Source organism: Kwoniella bestiolae, chromosome 2, assembly GCF_000512585.2.
Source record: "Kwoniella bestiolae CBS 10118 chromosome 2, complete sequence".
In the NCBI taxonomy this organism is placed as follows: Eukaryota; Fungi; Basidiomycota; class Tremellomycetes; order Tremellales; family Cryptococcaceae; genus Kwoniella; species Kwoniella bestiolae.
This window is the reverse complement of record NC_089242.1, coordinates 614,519-628,200: the sequence shown is the minus strand read 5'-3', so window position 1 is coordinate 628,200 and position 13,682 is coordinate 614,519. Positions and strand designations below refer to the sequence as shown.

Here is a 13,682-nt window from a genome sequence, read left to right as displayed (position 1 = left end):
AAGCGTCTATGAACATTTCAATTCCGCTCATCATCTATTCAATGCTCACGGTATAGTGTACAAACACACAAGCCCAGCTCAGAATGACCAACCCCACACCAACAGACGACGAGCTCAAGTCCGCCGCTCAAATACTAAGGCAAACCCACCCCTCTCTCGGTATATCCAAGCTATTCGCCCAACTCAAAACCGACCATCCAGAATGGGTCGTATCGGAAAAACGATTCAAGAAGTTTGTCACTCCATCTACCACTACGACTAGCACTTCTACGGATGGGAATGGCAGTGGGGCTGACGGGGACAAGGGAGGAGATGATGGACTGATAGCTAAGACGGGATTAGATCCTTCGCTGGATATTGGGTCGATAGCGCCCAAGATCAAGGTGAAGATGTTTAATGTGCAGGGGAAGGGGAAGGGTCTGGTGGCTAAGGAGAAGCTGCAAGTTGGGGAGCTGGTTTGGCAGGAGGAACCGTGGATAGCTACGAATGATTCGTGAGTGACTGAATCTACCTTCCATGGGAGTAGAGGTTTTTCTCTTCTTTGCGGTTGAAGGATATTTCTTCTCTGTCTTACGTCCCATCTTGTGGTTTTGTCTACTACCCGGTACTTGTACCTCACATGATATTGTCAGCGACAGAGATGAAATATGCTCTCCAACATATCAGTCACTCCACTCCATTTCATCATCTCCTATAGACCAATACTAACCCATTCCCAACCAGCGACCTAACACCCTACCTATCCTCCCGAGAAATGTGTTCCCAATGCCTAACCCTCTTCCCCCAACCCAACCCACCCCTCTCAGTCCCATGCAAACACTGCGCCGAATCACACTTCTGCAATCGCCGGTGCTACTCCAAAGCGACCGAACAAGGCACGCACAACGATTATCTCTGCCCTGGGCAGAATAGGGAATGTAAGGCCCTACTTAGCTTTATAAATCAGAAGAAAGCTAGGGATATACAGGGGGTCGCGAGGATTATAGCGCTTTGGAGAAGGTATAGGGACTTGGGTGATGAAAAGCGAGCGGGGGAGGTGGAGAAGAGGGTTTGGGGGTCTATGGCTAGGATTAGTCAGCGGACGAAAGAGGGGGAGAGGAGGGAGTGGTGAGTTGTTCCTCCATCGATGAATGTACAGGATTGTATCCTCCGGTCTGGGTCCCCTCTCTGCTAAGCTGGAGCTCAAATCAAGAAGCTCCGATCTCGCTGTACCCTGCAAATAAATCTTGTCTGATCTGATGATCGAACCTATCTCCTCTTCTCATCATTCACCAAGCTAACCCCCACCACAGGCCGTACATCGCAGAATCGCGCCTCGAAGAATGGCGTCTAACCCATCTCCTGATCCTCCGAGCTCTCAATCCCTCAAATGATGAAGATCCAGAATCGTACAAATCATTCCACCGTTTCCTCTCCACCAAGAAGAAGAATATCCCGCCATTGAGTAAAGAGGAGGAAGAGAGATGGTTCAGCTTTGATAGTTTTTTGGAATTGCTGGGATTGATAGGGCTCAATCAGGAGAGTTCCGGGGGATTGTACGCGCTGCATTGCCATTTGAATCATTGTTGCGAGCCGAATTTGCAGGTGAGTGGTTGGCTAAAATAGGAGAGGGGTATATGTTGGGTGGGGAAGGAGGGGTGTGATATGAGATAGACTGGAGGAGGGTTGAAGTGCGAAGAGTGAAGAGTGGACGAGAGGTTGGATGCAGATGATGTGGCGAGAGGGGGAGTGAGTGGGGTAGAGGAGAGTAACCATGCTGAAGAAACGGAGCTGACCTCTTTCCGTTGAAAGGTCCGTAACCTCCCCAAAACCTGGTCCCCACCCACATCCCTCCCCGCCGACCTCCCTCCACCTATGACAGCCGCCAGCCGAGGAACCAACAAGCTCAGCATCATAGTGAAGAAGACGATTCACCCGGGGGACGAGTTGACGATCTCATATGTCGATCAGAGATTGTCGAGGGAGGAGAGGAGGGTGAAGTTGAGGGAACAGTATGGGTTTTGGTGTGGGTGTAATAGGTGTGTGAGGGAGGGGAAGGAGGATTAGTGGGAGGAGTGGGTGTCGAGTTTGGCTCTGCAGATGAGAGGATGAGGGGATGATAGTTGCTTGATAGTTCTGTAGAAGAGTCACCTTTCCGGGTACGTAGTAAAGGACATTTAGATCAGGTCAGGCATATGGGACTGTGAGACACAATCATGCCCGTAGATGCACCGAATCATACATGTTCTCATGATGAAAACCCAATGGCAAGTCTGTACTGTATCATCTTGACTGATCACAAGCAAATTCACTGCTGCTCAAATTGTCGCACAAATGGTCATAACATATACATCCGTATATCTACACAAACAAACAGATCTAAATCGTAAAAGTACCTCGTAAATAACATCTCAGTACGCATAATCCACAAAGTAAAAAGAAACCGTACAAACTAAACCAAACCAGAACAAAGGTACACACATACAATGATAAAAATGAAGAATTATTGTCCACCGACTGAATCACGAGACAACAGCCATCCATAATGGTATTGCTTCTTCCAGAGTCTTTGTTGGAACCATCTTAGTGAGGTAACTCAACGCAGCGAGGTCTCGTCGGCACATTGGACATGATGAGGTGTTCGGTGTGTTTAGCCAGGTCTGATCATAATATGAAAACAAAAACATAAATTGTAAGTGACGTTCTCGATGTTGACAGAGAAGTGCACAGAGGTAGAAGGATTTGGGAACAGATGTAGGAGTGAACTCACATCCAAACATCCTTTATGGTACATGTGTTTACAAGGCGTAATAGCGATCTCACTGGTGGGTTCGTACTATTCCCCAGAATACGAACGATCAGCAACCGACTTTGTCAAATATAAACACAGTTGCACTCACGTCATCATGGCATACCGAGCAATACTCGTCCTTCTCCATCCCCTCGGTCGCCCCCTTACTCTCCTCCCCCTCGAATGCCTCGTACTTGATAACCTTCAACGTATTTTCCGCTCCCTTCCTCTTGAGCTGATGGGGTAACCTCGCCATCGACTTAATAACGACTCTAACAATCTTCATCCGTTCCTTCTCACCCATCTCATCGGTAATCTTGATATTCCCAAACAACTCCCCCGAGGAACTGTTGAACCTCCTAAACGACTGATAAATCGCAAATGGCGAATCAGGCGATCCAACATCCATCATTCCTTCCAACAATCCCAGCGAATTGAGAGGAGGTTCAGGCCCGTTCCTCCCTATTCTCAATAAACCAGTATCACTATCATCGCCATGACCATGGCTGTGAAGGGGTAATTGGGATCGTAATCTCTCCAAGAACAAGAACTCGGCTTCTTCACCTGCACCCATACCTACTCCGCCGAAGGGTTCCCTCCTTCGAGCCGCCAATTCGTTCATTGCGATCCGACGTTCATGGTTTCCCAAGTACATGTCTAGTGGGTCTTGTACACTTGTACTGTTGGATGTATCGCGCTGTGCGGTATCGTCCATTTCCCCGAACAAACTTCCAATTCGAGATCTAGCAGGCTCATTCGCCGCCCTACCACCAGATGTACTGGCTGAAGGATGCGGGTCTGTTAATCTGGCATCATCCCAATCTGGACCGAGTTGCTCTCTCAACCTCCTCGCGATAGACATCGCTTCAGCACTAAGTCGAGGTTGACTTAGTCTCCTCCCGACCACTTCGTTGACATCCCTGTTCAAAGCGTTGATGGGGTTCTGCTCGGCAACGTTTGAAGGCGAGGCACGATGTTCTTCGTTCGTTCGAGTCCTTGATGGTCCTCTTTCCCTCTCACCTTCGTCAAACGACATCCATCTTCTGTTCGCTGGTCGGGATTGAGTCGGATGAGAATTTTCAGCGATAAAGGGGATACTCCCGTCTGACCGATCTTGGTGATCATTATTGACCCAGGGTGGTCGGCTTCCTGGCCAATTGGGTCGGTTGTATACTGAAGGATCTGAGTCATCAGGGTCATAGATACCTTCTTCTTCATACCATGGTAGATGGGGTCGGTGTGCAGCAGGTAAATGTGCCCAATTAGGTCGCGATGAAATTCTAGCCGATGTCGATTGTCCTGTTCTAACGTTTTCAAGCATGTTCAATCTGGCTTGGAGATATCTTGATCGGACATTTTCTCGTTGAACACCTAGGTCATGAGATGAAGGAGATACCCTCTCATCGTCTTCCTCTGCCGCCCTTCTTGTCGAAGGTTGAGAGGATCTGCCAATATCGGAGGACGAGGTGGGGTTGGTATCCGATGATTCCCAGCCAAAAGACAAAGCAGGTCTTGGACGCGGCGGAGGAACCGTTGGTGAGTGGGCAGTGGCAGAGGAAGGTTCCATCCAAGATGGTCTGACAACTGCTGCTCTGGTAGATGACAGTCTTCTCGAACCGTCTTCAGTGACCTGTGTTGAAGGCCTAGATCTCGAAGAGATATCATAAGGTCTAGAGGCGTTTGATCGATTCCTCATCCCTTCGTAAGCGTGCATAGGAGCTAGCATGGGCGGTGTGGTTGGACTACGTTGATTGCGACCTCGTACGCGATCTAATCTAGCTTCGATGGTATCCAATCTTCTTTCCACTGATGAAGGAGAGCCAGAGTGAGTGTGAGAGATGGGAGAAGGTAAAGTTCGGAGATCACTTGATATGGCCGACGGTGAAGCAGGGCGTTGTGATCGTGATGGAGCGATCCTTGATGGTTCAGTGTTACTTCGATGTTCTTCGGTCAAGGGGGGAGGAGCAGAATAGGATGTATATGCTTCGCCCCAATTGCCCGTCATGAATCCACCAGAAAAAGTCGGACTGTATGGTCTACTTTGTGCGTAAGGGAAATGTGCTTGTGGTCGAGCAGATTCATATTGAGAAGACAGGGATTGATCATTGCGATTGGAATCGCTGGCACTGGGTAAAGGTCCTAGTTCGTTGAAGTCTGATACATCGGAAATGACTTGACCCTGATCAGAGTTGGATCGGATGATTCGACTGCGATGTGATCCTATTTCCGCATTCCTCGATGAAGATGATGAGGAAGAATCCAATGACTGAGGGGGTTGGGACCATCTCGATCCAAAGACTCTTGCTCGATCGTCCAAAAAGGGTTGGATATATGCTGGTACGTGAGGAGATGTACTGGACGATTCCGTGGGATTACCGATATCGCGCAATAATCTTGTTAATGATCCTCGAGGAGCTGAAGATCCTAATCTGACAGTTCCTTCTTCCTCCATGTGCCCGTCGCTTCCTGAAGTGGGTGATATAGGCGATGTTTGCTGGACTCCGAGTGCTTCCTGCTCTTCACTACCCATGACCACATCATGCGTATCGATCTCAGGCGGAGTGGCCCTTCTGCTAGTCGAAGCTTCATTTGATGATCCCAATAAATCACCAGAGTGAGGGAAAGATTTCACCCTAACTAATCCATTACCATTATCATTTTCCATGGTAATATCAGCTGAAGGACTAATGGGAGTAGTGATGATAGGTCTTGCAGTAGTGTTGAAACGAGAGGTGACAGCTGGTGTTCTGAGCGTGTAAGGTGTCGGTAAGCCCGCGGTGGATGCGGTGGTAAGAGGTGGAGGGGAAGGTCTGAGCGAGTCTGAGATGTCAGACATGATTGTCTCCTGAGACCCTAATGAGTAGGAATGAGGTTCTGTCGTGGGAGGAATGGGATCGATAGGAATAGGTTGTGCAAGTCGACGAGTACCGGGTGCATAAGATGGTATGAATTCTGATTGATCGGAAAGATATCGATCGGGGGGAGGGGAGTTGTGAAAGACTAGCGGTGGAGGAGGCATGTTGAAGGGGTCGTGTTACAGGATACAGGGTAGAGTGTGAACTAGACAATCGGGAAGGAAAGACAAAAGCTTGATCAGCTATTTGAGGTATTTACAATGTGTAGTACAGTCGAGTCGATGTATCAATCTCGCCACCATGTTGATCATCATCATCATCAATTATCGACTTCCTTCTCTTTTATCCGGTTAAGCAGGGGCGCATCATCAACCGGATAACCATCATCATGACATCGCCGAGAGTGGGGGAGAGGGGGTGGCAAAGCAAAGCAAGCACCTTTCTTTGGGCGATGGTGCCGCAATGATGCGATCATAGGTATGGATATGTATATGAACTTCCTTTCTGATCTGGTTGATTGATGAATCCCCTTGTCTGATACGATATACTCCTTTGATGAGAAAGAGGGAGCTCGGCGATGATGAGGTGACGAGCGATTAGGAGATGACACGGACATCGCCGAGGAAGATGATCGAGAGGGAGTGAGGGAGCGAGGGGGTCTCTGACGGTTGAAAATGAGATGGATACTCACGACTGTTTAGTTTGCGATCCTAGGCAATGGATGATCGAGTGATGATTATGAAGAGGAAGAAGGGTTACTGGGAAATTGGGATGAATGGTATTGGGTATTGGGTATTTGGGTGTATGAGTAATAGAGTGATTGATAGTGTAACCTTGGCGTTAGAGCGACGAAGTCACTGTACGAGTACCCTCTCCCCGATTAGGACTGTTTTGTAATGGTTGATTACGAAAGATTACGAAACATGTTCACAGTCTTTTCATTTTTGATTCCAGTGATGACATGTACCTTTTTAACATCCCATATGCATCCTCGGCCAAGTCAAGTCAATAAAAGCATCCGGCCGAGAGACAAGGGTGAAGAGTGAAAGACGAGGTATGAGTGAAGAATGAGATATAGGATGGGATCGAGAGGAGCACGGAAGAAGAATATGGAATATATGGGATATGAACATGAATACAATTCCAGGAGCCCATGCATGTATGCGTGATAAGAGTATAAGAGTATGTATGGAATCAACGGACAGGGATGGACGGAGGGACAAGGATAAAAACAACACGACAAGGACAAAGACGCATCTGTCTTTTCAGATTTCATTCACTTTCCGACTTCACTCTTTCTCACTTTGAAACGTCACATATCGATTTATAACATACAAAATCATTCATCACGATTCACGCCAGCAACGCTTCTAACATCAGTCACGACCACGATACATAGGCATCCGACTTATCATCCCTTGAACAGTTGACCTGTTCTAACGATCCCTTTAACGACAACACCCATGAAATGGTCATCCCCAATGCCATCTCACGCGAACAGGCATACATCTCCTCACTCGCTACTCAGCCCAAGGATATCCACCCAGATAGGATATACGATGTGAGTGGACGTATGCATCCCACCCTACGTATCTTTTCCATCTGTCGAAGGCGAAGAAGAAGTCGAAGCTGATAGTTAGACGTGTCGCGTAGAAACTCGAAATAATAGGTAAAGGAGCCTACGGAGCGGTCTACAAGGGGCAGCATAAACCTACGGGTCACATCGTAGCTTTGAAAATCATCAATCTCGATACGGAAGATGACGATGTCGGTGATATACAGAAGGAGATCGCGTTGTTGCAGCAGTTGATGTTGGGTGGTGGAGGGGGTAATGGAGGATCGACTACTACTACACCTGTTCCGAACGTGGTGAAGTACTATGGAAGTTTGATGGAGGGACCGAAAGTTTGGATTATCATGGAGTTGGCTGAAGGGGGGAGTATACGGACTTTGGTGAGTGACTCTCTCCAACTAATTGGAGATCGACTTTTCCATGTCTGATATTCATGTTGTATTAGTCACGAGCACAACCATTGAAAGAATTGCATATCTGTTTGATCATGAGAGAAGTCCTACAAGCATTGGCTGCACTGCATAAGAACGGGGTGATCCACAGAGATCTGAAAGGTGAGCATTCTACCATCCCACAGCTCTCCCATCTCTCATTTAACCCTGAACGACTAAAACTCATATCACAACTCAAACGTACAACCTGACTGACACGTACCGTACCACACAGCCGCCAACGTCCTCCTCACCACCTCCCCACCCCGAATCCTCCTATGCGATTTCGGTGTTGCCGCCCTCCTCCAATCCTCCACCTCTAAGCGATCTACATTCGTAGGAACCCCCTACTGGATGGCTCCGGAGGTAGTAACCGAAGGCCGTCTGTACGACTCCAAAGCGGATATCTGGTCACTGGGTATAACCCTATTGGAAATGGCATACGGCGAACCACCGATGTCTGGTCAACCTGCCGCCCGGGCAATCATGATGTTATCCGATCGGAAGATGCGTGCACCGAAATTAGAGGGGGATCATTGGTCCAAGGATATGAGGGATTTCGTCCTAGCGTGTTTGAATGAAGAACCCTCCGATAGGTCCGGTGCGGAAGAGTTGAGCAAGTTGAAATGGATCAAGAATAATCAGAAGACACCTCTGACAGCGTTGAATGAGTTGATAGTACGGTACCAGGCTTGGAAGGAATCGGGAGGGCAGAGACAGAGCTTGGCTCCTGGTGTGGGGGCTAGTGTGGACGATGAGGAGGAGTATGATGGGATGAATGACGTTAGTAGGGATGACTGGGCTTTTGACGTAAGTGAATAGACCAATATGAAGTTATGTATGATGGCTGATGGTGTGTGTTTTTATTCTTGTAGACCGTCAGATCAAGAATGAGTATGATGGTAGACCAGAAAGCGCAAGAAGGGGATCTATGTGAGCATGCCCAACCTCTCATCGCAAAATTACATAGCTGAGTTACCTTCCCCTTCCGCGTATAGCTCTCTCGAACCTATCTCCCCCAACCGCTCGACCCGCTCCACAATCCCTCCGACGTCTATTCCACGATGAATCATCCTCCGATCCCGACCCCTTCCAATCTTTCGCAATGCAACAGCCCTCCACCCCTCAATCATCAGAAGACGGCGGCTCGACCTCTATCGAACAGGTCGGTAGATTCCCCAGCCCGGAACCCGAGGAGACTATCCACCTGCCCCCCGACTCCCCCGACTCAGATACGAAGGGTACCGTCCGACAGCGGTTCATTCGTAATCTGCATTCTCACGGGTCGGACCAGCTGGCTCTGGATATACCCACTCATGAACTGTCAGATTCACAGGCTCCAACACCCACTGCCAAGCCTAATGAAGGATTGCCTTCATTAAAACCCAAGATGAGTATGGATACTATCTCTGCTACGTCTCGATCCCAGCCTGAAGATAGGCCTAAACCACCTATGAAGCGGCCCGGAGGCGGAGGATCGATGGGAGAGGGATTAAGGGGATTCCAATTCCCCCTCGTATCGAAAGGTCCCGTTCCTCCTGGTGGTGCGTCCGGTTCGTCCGGGATGGGATCAAGGGTTCAGGCTCCACCATTGAATAGGATGCATTCAGCCGCACCGACGATCCCTCTCCCATCAGGTGATTCACCAAATAAGATGCCAGGCTTACCACCCCGACCTCAAATGATGAGACAGGCCAGTGTGGCTGTCATGGAGGGTCGTGCTATGCTGAACAACCAGGCTCATCAGCAGGCTTTGGCATTGGCTCAGCAAAGCGACAACCCAGGAGGGAACGGTCCGCTGTTGAGTCCAAATAAGAATTTGAATATTCCCGGCCCTGGAGTGGGAGCAGCTGGACTGGGATTGGGCAGACCGATCGGTCCAGGAATGACGAATGGTCCTGCTGGGGGTGGGATTGGGATGATGCGAAGTAGGAGTGGGAGTAGGGTCGATGAGGGACATGCGGTGGGGTTGAGGGATCTGTTGAAGGTGGGTACATGTTCTTTCTCAAACCAGATCTCGTCCACTTGATCATCCATACTACCTCATCAATATCAAGAAAGCATATAGATAATTGGGCCAGACCAGAAACTAATGCTTTCACCCCTCGTATAGCTCTCAGCAACTGTCCCTGACCTACCTGATCTCCTCCCCCCCTCACCCAACACACTAACCACCATACCCAACAAATTCCAATTCACCCCCTCCCCCCTCTCATCGCTAAACAACCAGCAATCTCAGCCAATGTCCAACAACCCATCGAGCCATACCATCTCAGCGTCCTCTCCCCCAAGTGGGAACAGTACGAACCCTACTTCCCCTGGTCCCGGTCCTGGTCACCCATCACAGATATCACCTATGGCCACCACGTTCAATATCTATGCAGGTGGACCGCCAATCACGCCACTACGTTTGGATCTGGATGCGGAACAGGTGTTCCAGGAATTGATCAGGAACGTGGATGATTTGGGGGGATGGTTGGACGTGGTCAACAAGGGATTGGGAGAGGTGTTGAAACCTTTGGAAGTTGTTGATGGGTGATTGATCGAGTGTTGCAAGTAAACGTAGAACTAGCAAAGTAAATGGGTAGATCGGAAGGTGTAAGACTAAGGTAAAGGGACAATGTAAGATAACCAAGGTATGATATGATCTTAAGGATGGGGGTCCGCTTAATATGTCTGATTGATGTTGTTGTACATTTATAATCATCATGATAGATTATGTACATGGTATGTAATGACATTGGTATATGATACGATGATATAAAGACCAAAATGGAAGTGTCCATATCTACAGATAACCACAGCACAATTTGCTAGCGGCCAAAAGCCAAAAGACCAATCCAATTCGAGAAGTAACAGTGATATAGAGAGTATACAACAAACGACCTTTCCACTCCTACCTGACCTGCCTAGCATGCAACCTATCCAATCTCTCTCTCAAAGCATTCAACCCCGGCCCTGGTGCAGAAGTAGGCGGTGCAGAGCTCTTCCCAATTCCTGCAGTGGGTCTCACGGAAGGTCTTGGTAATCCCGCTGTACTAGTAGTGGAAGTAGTGGAACTTCCAATCCTACTTCTTTGCGCGGCCGTACCACCTGAAGGAGCAGGTAACGAACCTTTCTTGATGCCCTCTCTAGCAGTGGTGGGTGGTCGAGCGACTCTGGAGGTAGGAAGGGGAGGTACCTTCTCTGCTGTTCTAGGTAGAGTGGATGAGGCAGGTGTGGATAATGCTCTAGATTTGATGGGTTCTGCTGATCTAGCGGTAGTAGGTCCAGTCGAAAGTTCACTTAATACTCTCGAGCTCACAGCTGAACTTCGATTGGTAGATGAAGTAGCATCCGTACCGAACCCTCTTGATACTCTCGACCTTGACTCGATGGAGGGAGCTGATCTAGCTGTAGGGCCTTCTCCAGGTTTTGGTAATCCGCTTGGACGGATGGTCGATGGTCTAGATACCCTCGAGGCAGTCGTGATAGTAGTGGGCCGAGTAGTGATACTCGGTCTAGCGGAAGGTGCAGTGATGGTTGACGGTCTGGTAGCTCGGGCAGTAGGGATCGAGGCGATAGTAGCTGATGAAGAGACTGTACTGGAAGATGATCCAGTTATGGTCTTTGTCTCGACTCGGGAAGTCGGAGGTAGCATTGTTCGAGAGGAAACGGCAGGTCTGGCGGTAATACCCAATCTCGATGAAGCTGTAGTGCTCGTTACAGGTCTGTTGGTGGTGGTCGTCAACCGTTTACCGGTGACTGTCGAGATTCGAGGAGCAGGTCTAGCAGCAGGCAGCTCAACAGTCTTGTGAGAAGCACTAGAGGATAAAGGCAGAGCACCGGCGGATAGAGAGATTCTTCGAGAAGTACCAGGCGGAGGAGGCATCATACTGGTTCTTGGTCTAGTGGTGGTCGTAGCGGGAGTTCGGGCAGTAGTGTAGGTCCTAGTCCTGATAGCTGTCTTAGGTGGCGATGCGAGTATTTCTACCTCTTCCGGTACATTGTTCGTGGGCTTGGGGACCTGGGCATGAAGGGTGGCAGCTCGTTCAGATCTTACTCGTTCAATTATCTCTGCTACCCTTGACAAACTTTTGGACCTGGTGAGGGTTGCTTCTTTCTTGTCGGCTATGGTGTCTTCGGCTTGACCAGCGAGATTATGAGCAGTGCGAGAAGAAGGGAATCGCCTGATGGGACTTGATATCTCGGTCTGTCTCGCCAGTCGTACAGGGCTAGCGTATGAAGACGGCTTGATCGGACTGACGCTATTCGCTCCAACGTTTCTCGGACGGAGCGAGGGAGGTAACATCGTTTCGTCTGGACCCATCATCGACCTAACGTAGAACACCATATCAGCTGGTTGTGCTACCCTAGTTGGAAGGGAGATTCGAAGCTGACTCACGCATCCAATCCCTCAGGCATGAAATCATCATGCAACAAATCCACAAAACTCTCTTCAGTCCCAGAAGCTCTTTTCGGTTTATTCACTCTTGTCAACAAATCCTTCACATCAAACGTCACATCCCCTTCCTCCATTGCGCTCTTCGTACTATGGATATTACCCCTCACAATCGTCTTGATAGGACTCATCTTAGCAGGCGGCGATTTCCTAGGCGTCTTGCTCATGAAGGAAGGTTTGTGTGGCGTTGGCCCAAGTCGGGTGGTGGGCAGAGGTAATCTAAAGCTTGCATCTTGTTCTTCTAGCTTCTCTTTACTTATCAATTCCGCATCTGTAAGCAGATGAGCAGTCTTCATTGGACTGACAGGTAGCAATGTACTGACTTCTCCATCAAATCGATATTCATCTTCGCACACCGAAGATAGCGATTGACCAGATGAAGATGCGGGGAAAGTTCGCTTGATTTTGGGTAGAGTATTGACGATAGAGTGTGATGATGAGGAAGATGGGAACTCTCTCATACTTCTCGAGTGGGGTAGAGTCATATATGGAGACGAGGGCTTTTCGGGTGAAATGGAGTTTTCTCTGGAAGAGATGGAAGATTCGTATGATTGCGAATCGTCCGACCAGGGAGGGTCGATATTGGAGAGCGCATTTGTTGGTTCGAGCAAATGAGCTGTCTTGGCTGGTGAGCGAGGTAGGATGGTGGATTGATCTAAAGGGTTCTGAGGGGGAGCAAGGAAAGTGGATTTGGTGGGTTGTGGTTTGGTCGGTATATTTGATCTTGATTCCTCTTCCTTTTCCTCGCTTGAGGCTCTCGCTGGTCTAAGTTTGTCTATACCTAGATGGAAGCTATCTTCATCGGCACAGCTTGATGCGCTGCCCATCAGGGATTGGTCGGCGAGTAAAGAAGCCTCGGCGATGTGGGTGGGGAGGTTGAATGACGCTGATATTCTTGGTTGTTGGGCTTGATTGGGTTCGCTTGTTTTGACAGGTGAAAGCAGGGGCATGGTATCTTTCGCTTTGGATGGTGATGTCCTGCTTTGACCAAGTGGTATCTCATCAACCGTCAGAACGTCAGAGGTATCTTCAGGGATTGGTATTTCTGCTGGATTGGGTTGACTGATCTCCTGCGAGCTACTGTCCGGTGAGGCTGACTCCGCCATAGGCTTAGTTTGCACCGGAGTCTTCTTGATAGTTTTGAGATAATCCGTACTGGGAATCCGACCGATAGGCAGAGGAGTACCAAACACACTTTGTCTAGTAGTCAAAACGGGATAATCAACCTCTACGTCCCATTTCCTCGTCCCCGAACCTGAACCTGAACTATCCGTTCGTTTCATCGACCCATTATTCTCTATAGGCGAGTTTGATCGTTCTTCCCATAGTTTCCTGGTCAGCGGAGTCTTGGCTTTGAGGAGATAGGCTTCGGAGAGGTATGATTTGTATGCGTGTTGAGGTGTGTCGGGTAAGGGAGGGAGGAATGGGAGTTCCTCGTTTGTTGGCAGGGAGGTAAACATTGCTCTGCGGGGGTGTTAGCTTTATCCCATGTACGATTCAGGAAGGGCAAGCTTACGATGTTTTGCCCAGGTCTGGGTATTTGTGGGTGGATGTCATTGTGAGGAAGTGAACATGTATGATGAGTTGGATAAAGTGAGTTGAATGATAGATG

The 13,682-nt window shown here is 48.9% G+C and overlaps 4 protein-coding genes across 4 annotated transcripts; 2 read left to right on the top strand and 2 right to left on the bottom strand.

Moving 5' to 3' along the window:
* Positions 1-83: 83 nt before the first annotated feature.
* On the top strand, positions 84-2,046 carry I302_103371 (uncharacterized protein; the record flags this gene model as incomplete). Its single annotated transcript, XM_019188740.1, has 4 exons — positions 84-493; positions 724-1,107; positions 1,293-1,584; positions 1,792-2,046. 4 exons carry the CDS (start codon positions 84-86, stop codon positions 2,044-2,046), a joined length of 1,341 nt encoding a protein of 446 aa, XP_019048302.1.
* A 455-nt stretch (positions 2,047-2,501) lies between these two features.
* I302_103370 (uncharacterized protein) lies at positions 2,502-5,789 on the bottom strand (the record flags this gene model as incomplete). Its single annotated transcript, XM_019188739.1, has 3 exons — positions 2,502-2,639; positions 2,750-2,815; positions 2,880-5,789. 3 exons carry the CDS (start codon positions 5,787-5,789, stop codon positions 2,502-2,504), a joined length of 3,114 nt encoding a protein of 1,037 aa, XP_019048301.1.
* A 1,304-nt stretch (positions 5,790-7,093) lies between these two features.
* Positions 7,094-10,168, top strand: I302_103369 (uncharacterized protein; the record flags this gene model as incomplete). The annotated part of the gene is made up of 7 exons (XM_019188738.1): positions 7,094-7,186; positions 7,279-7,578; positions 7,644-7,752; positions 7,865-8,439; positions 8,505-8,562; positions 8,628-9,616; positions 9,743-10,168. The coding sequence occupies 7 exons, from the start codon at positions 7,094-7,096 to the stop codon at positions 10,166-10,168; spliced, it is 2,550 nt and encodes an 849-aa protein (XP_019048300.1).
* A 357-nt stretch (positions 10,169-10,525) lies between these two features.
* I302_103368 (uncharacterized protein) lies at positions 10,526-13,627 on the bottom strand (the record flags this gene model as incomplete). Its single annotated transcript, XM_019188737.1, has 3 exons — positions 10,526-11,945; positions 12,014-13,534; positions 13,587-13,627. The coding sequence occupies 3 exons, from the start codon at positions 13,625-13,627 to the stop codon at positions 10,526-10,528; spliced, it is 2,982 nt and encodes a 993-aa protein (XP_019048299.1).
* Positions 13,628-13,682: the final 55 nt, after the last annotated feature.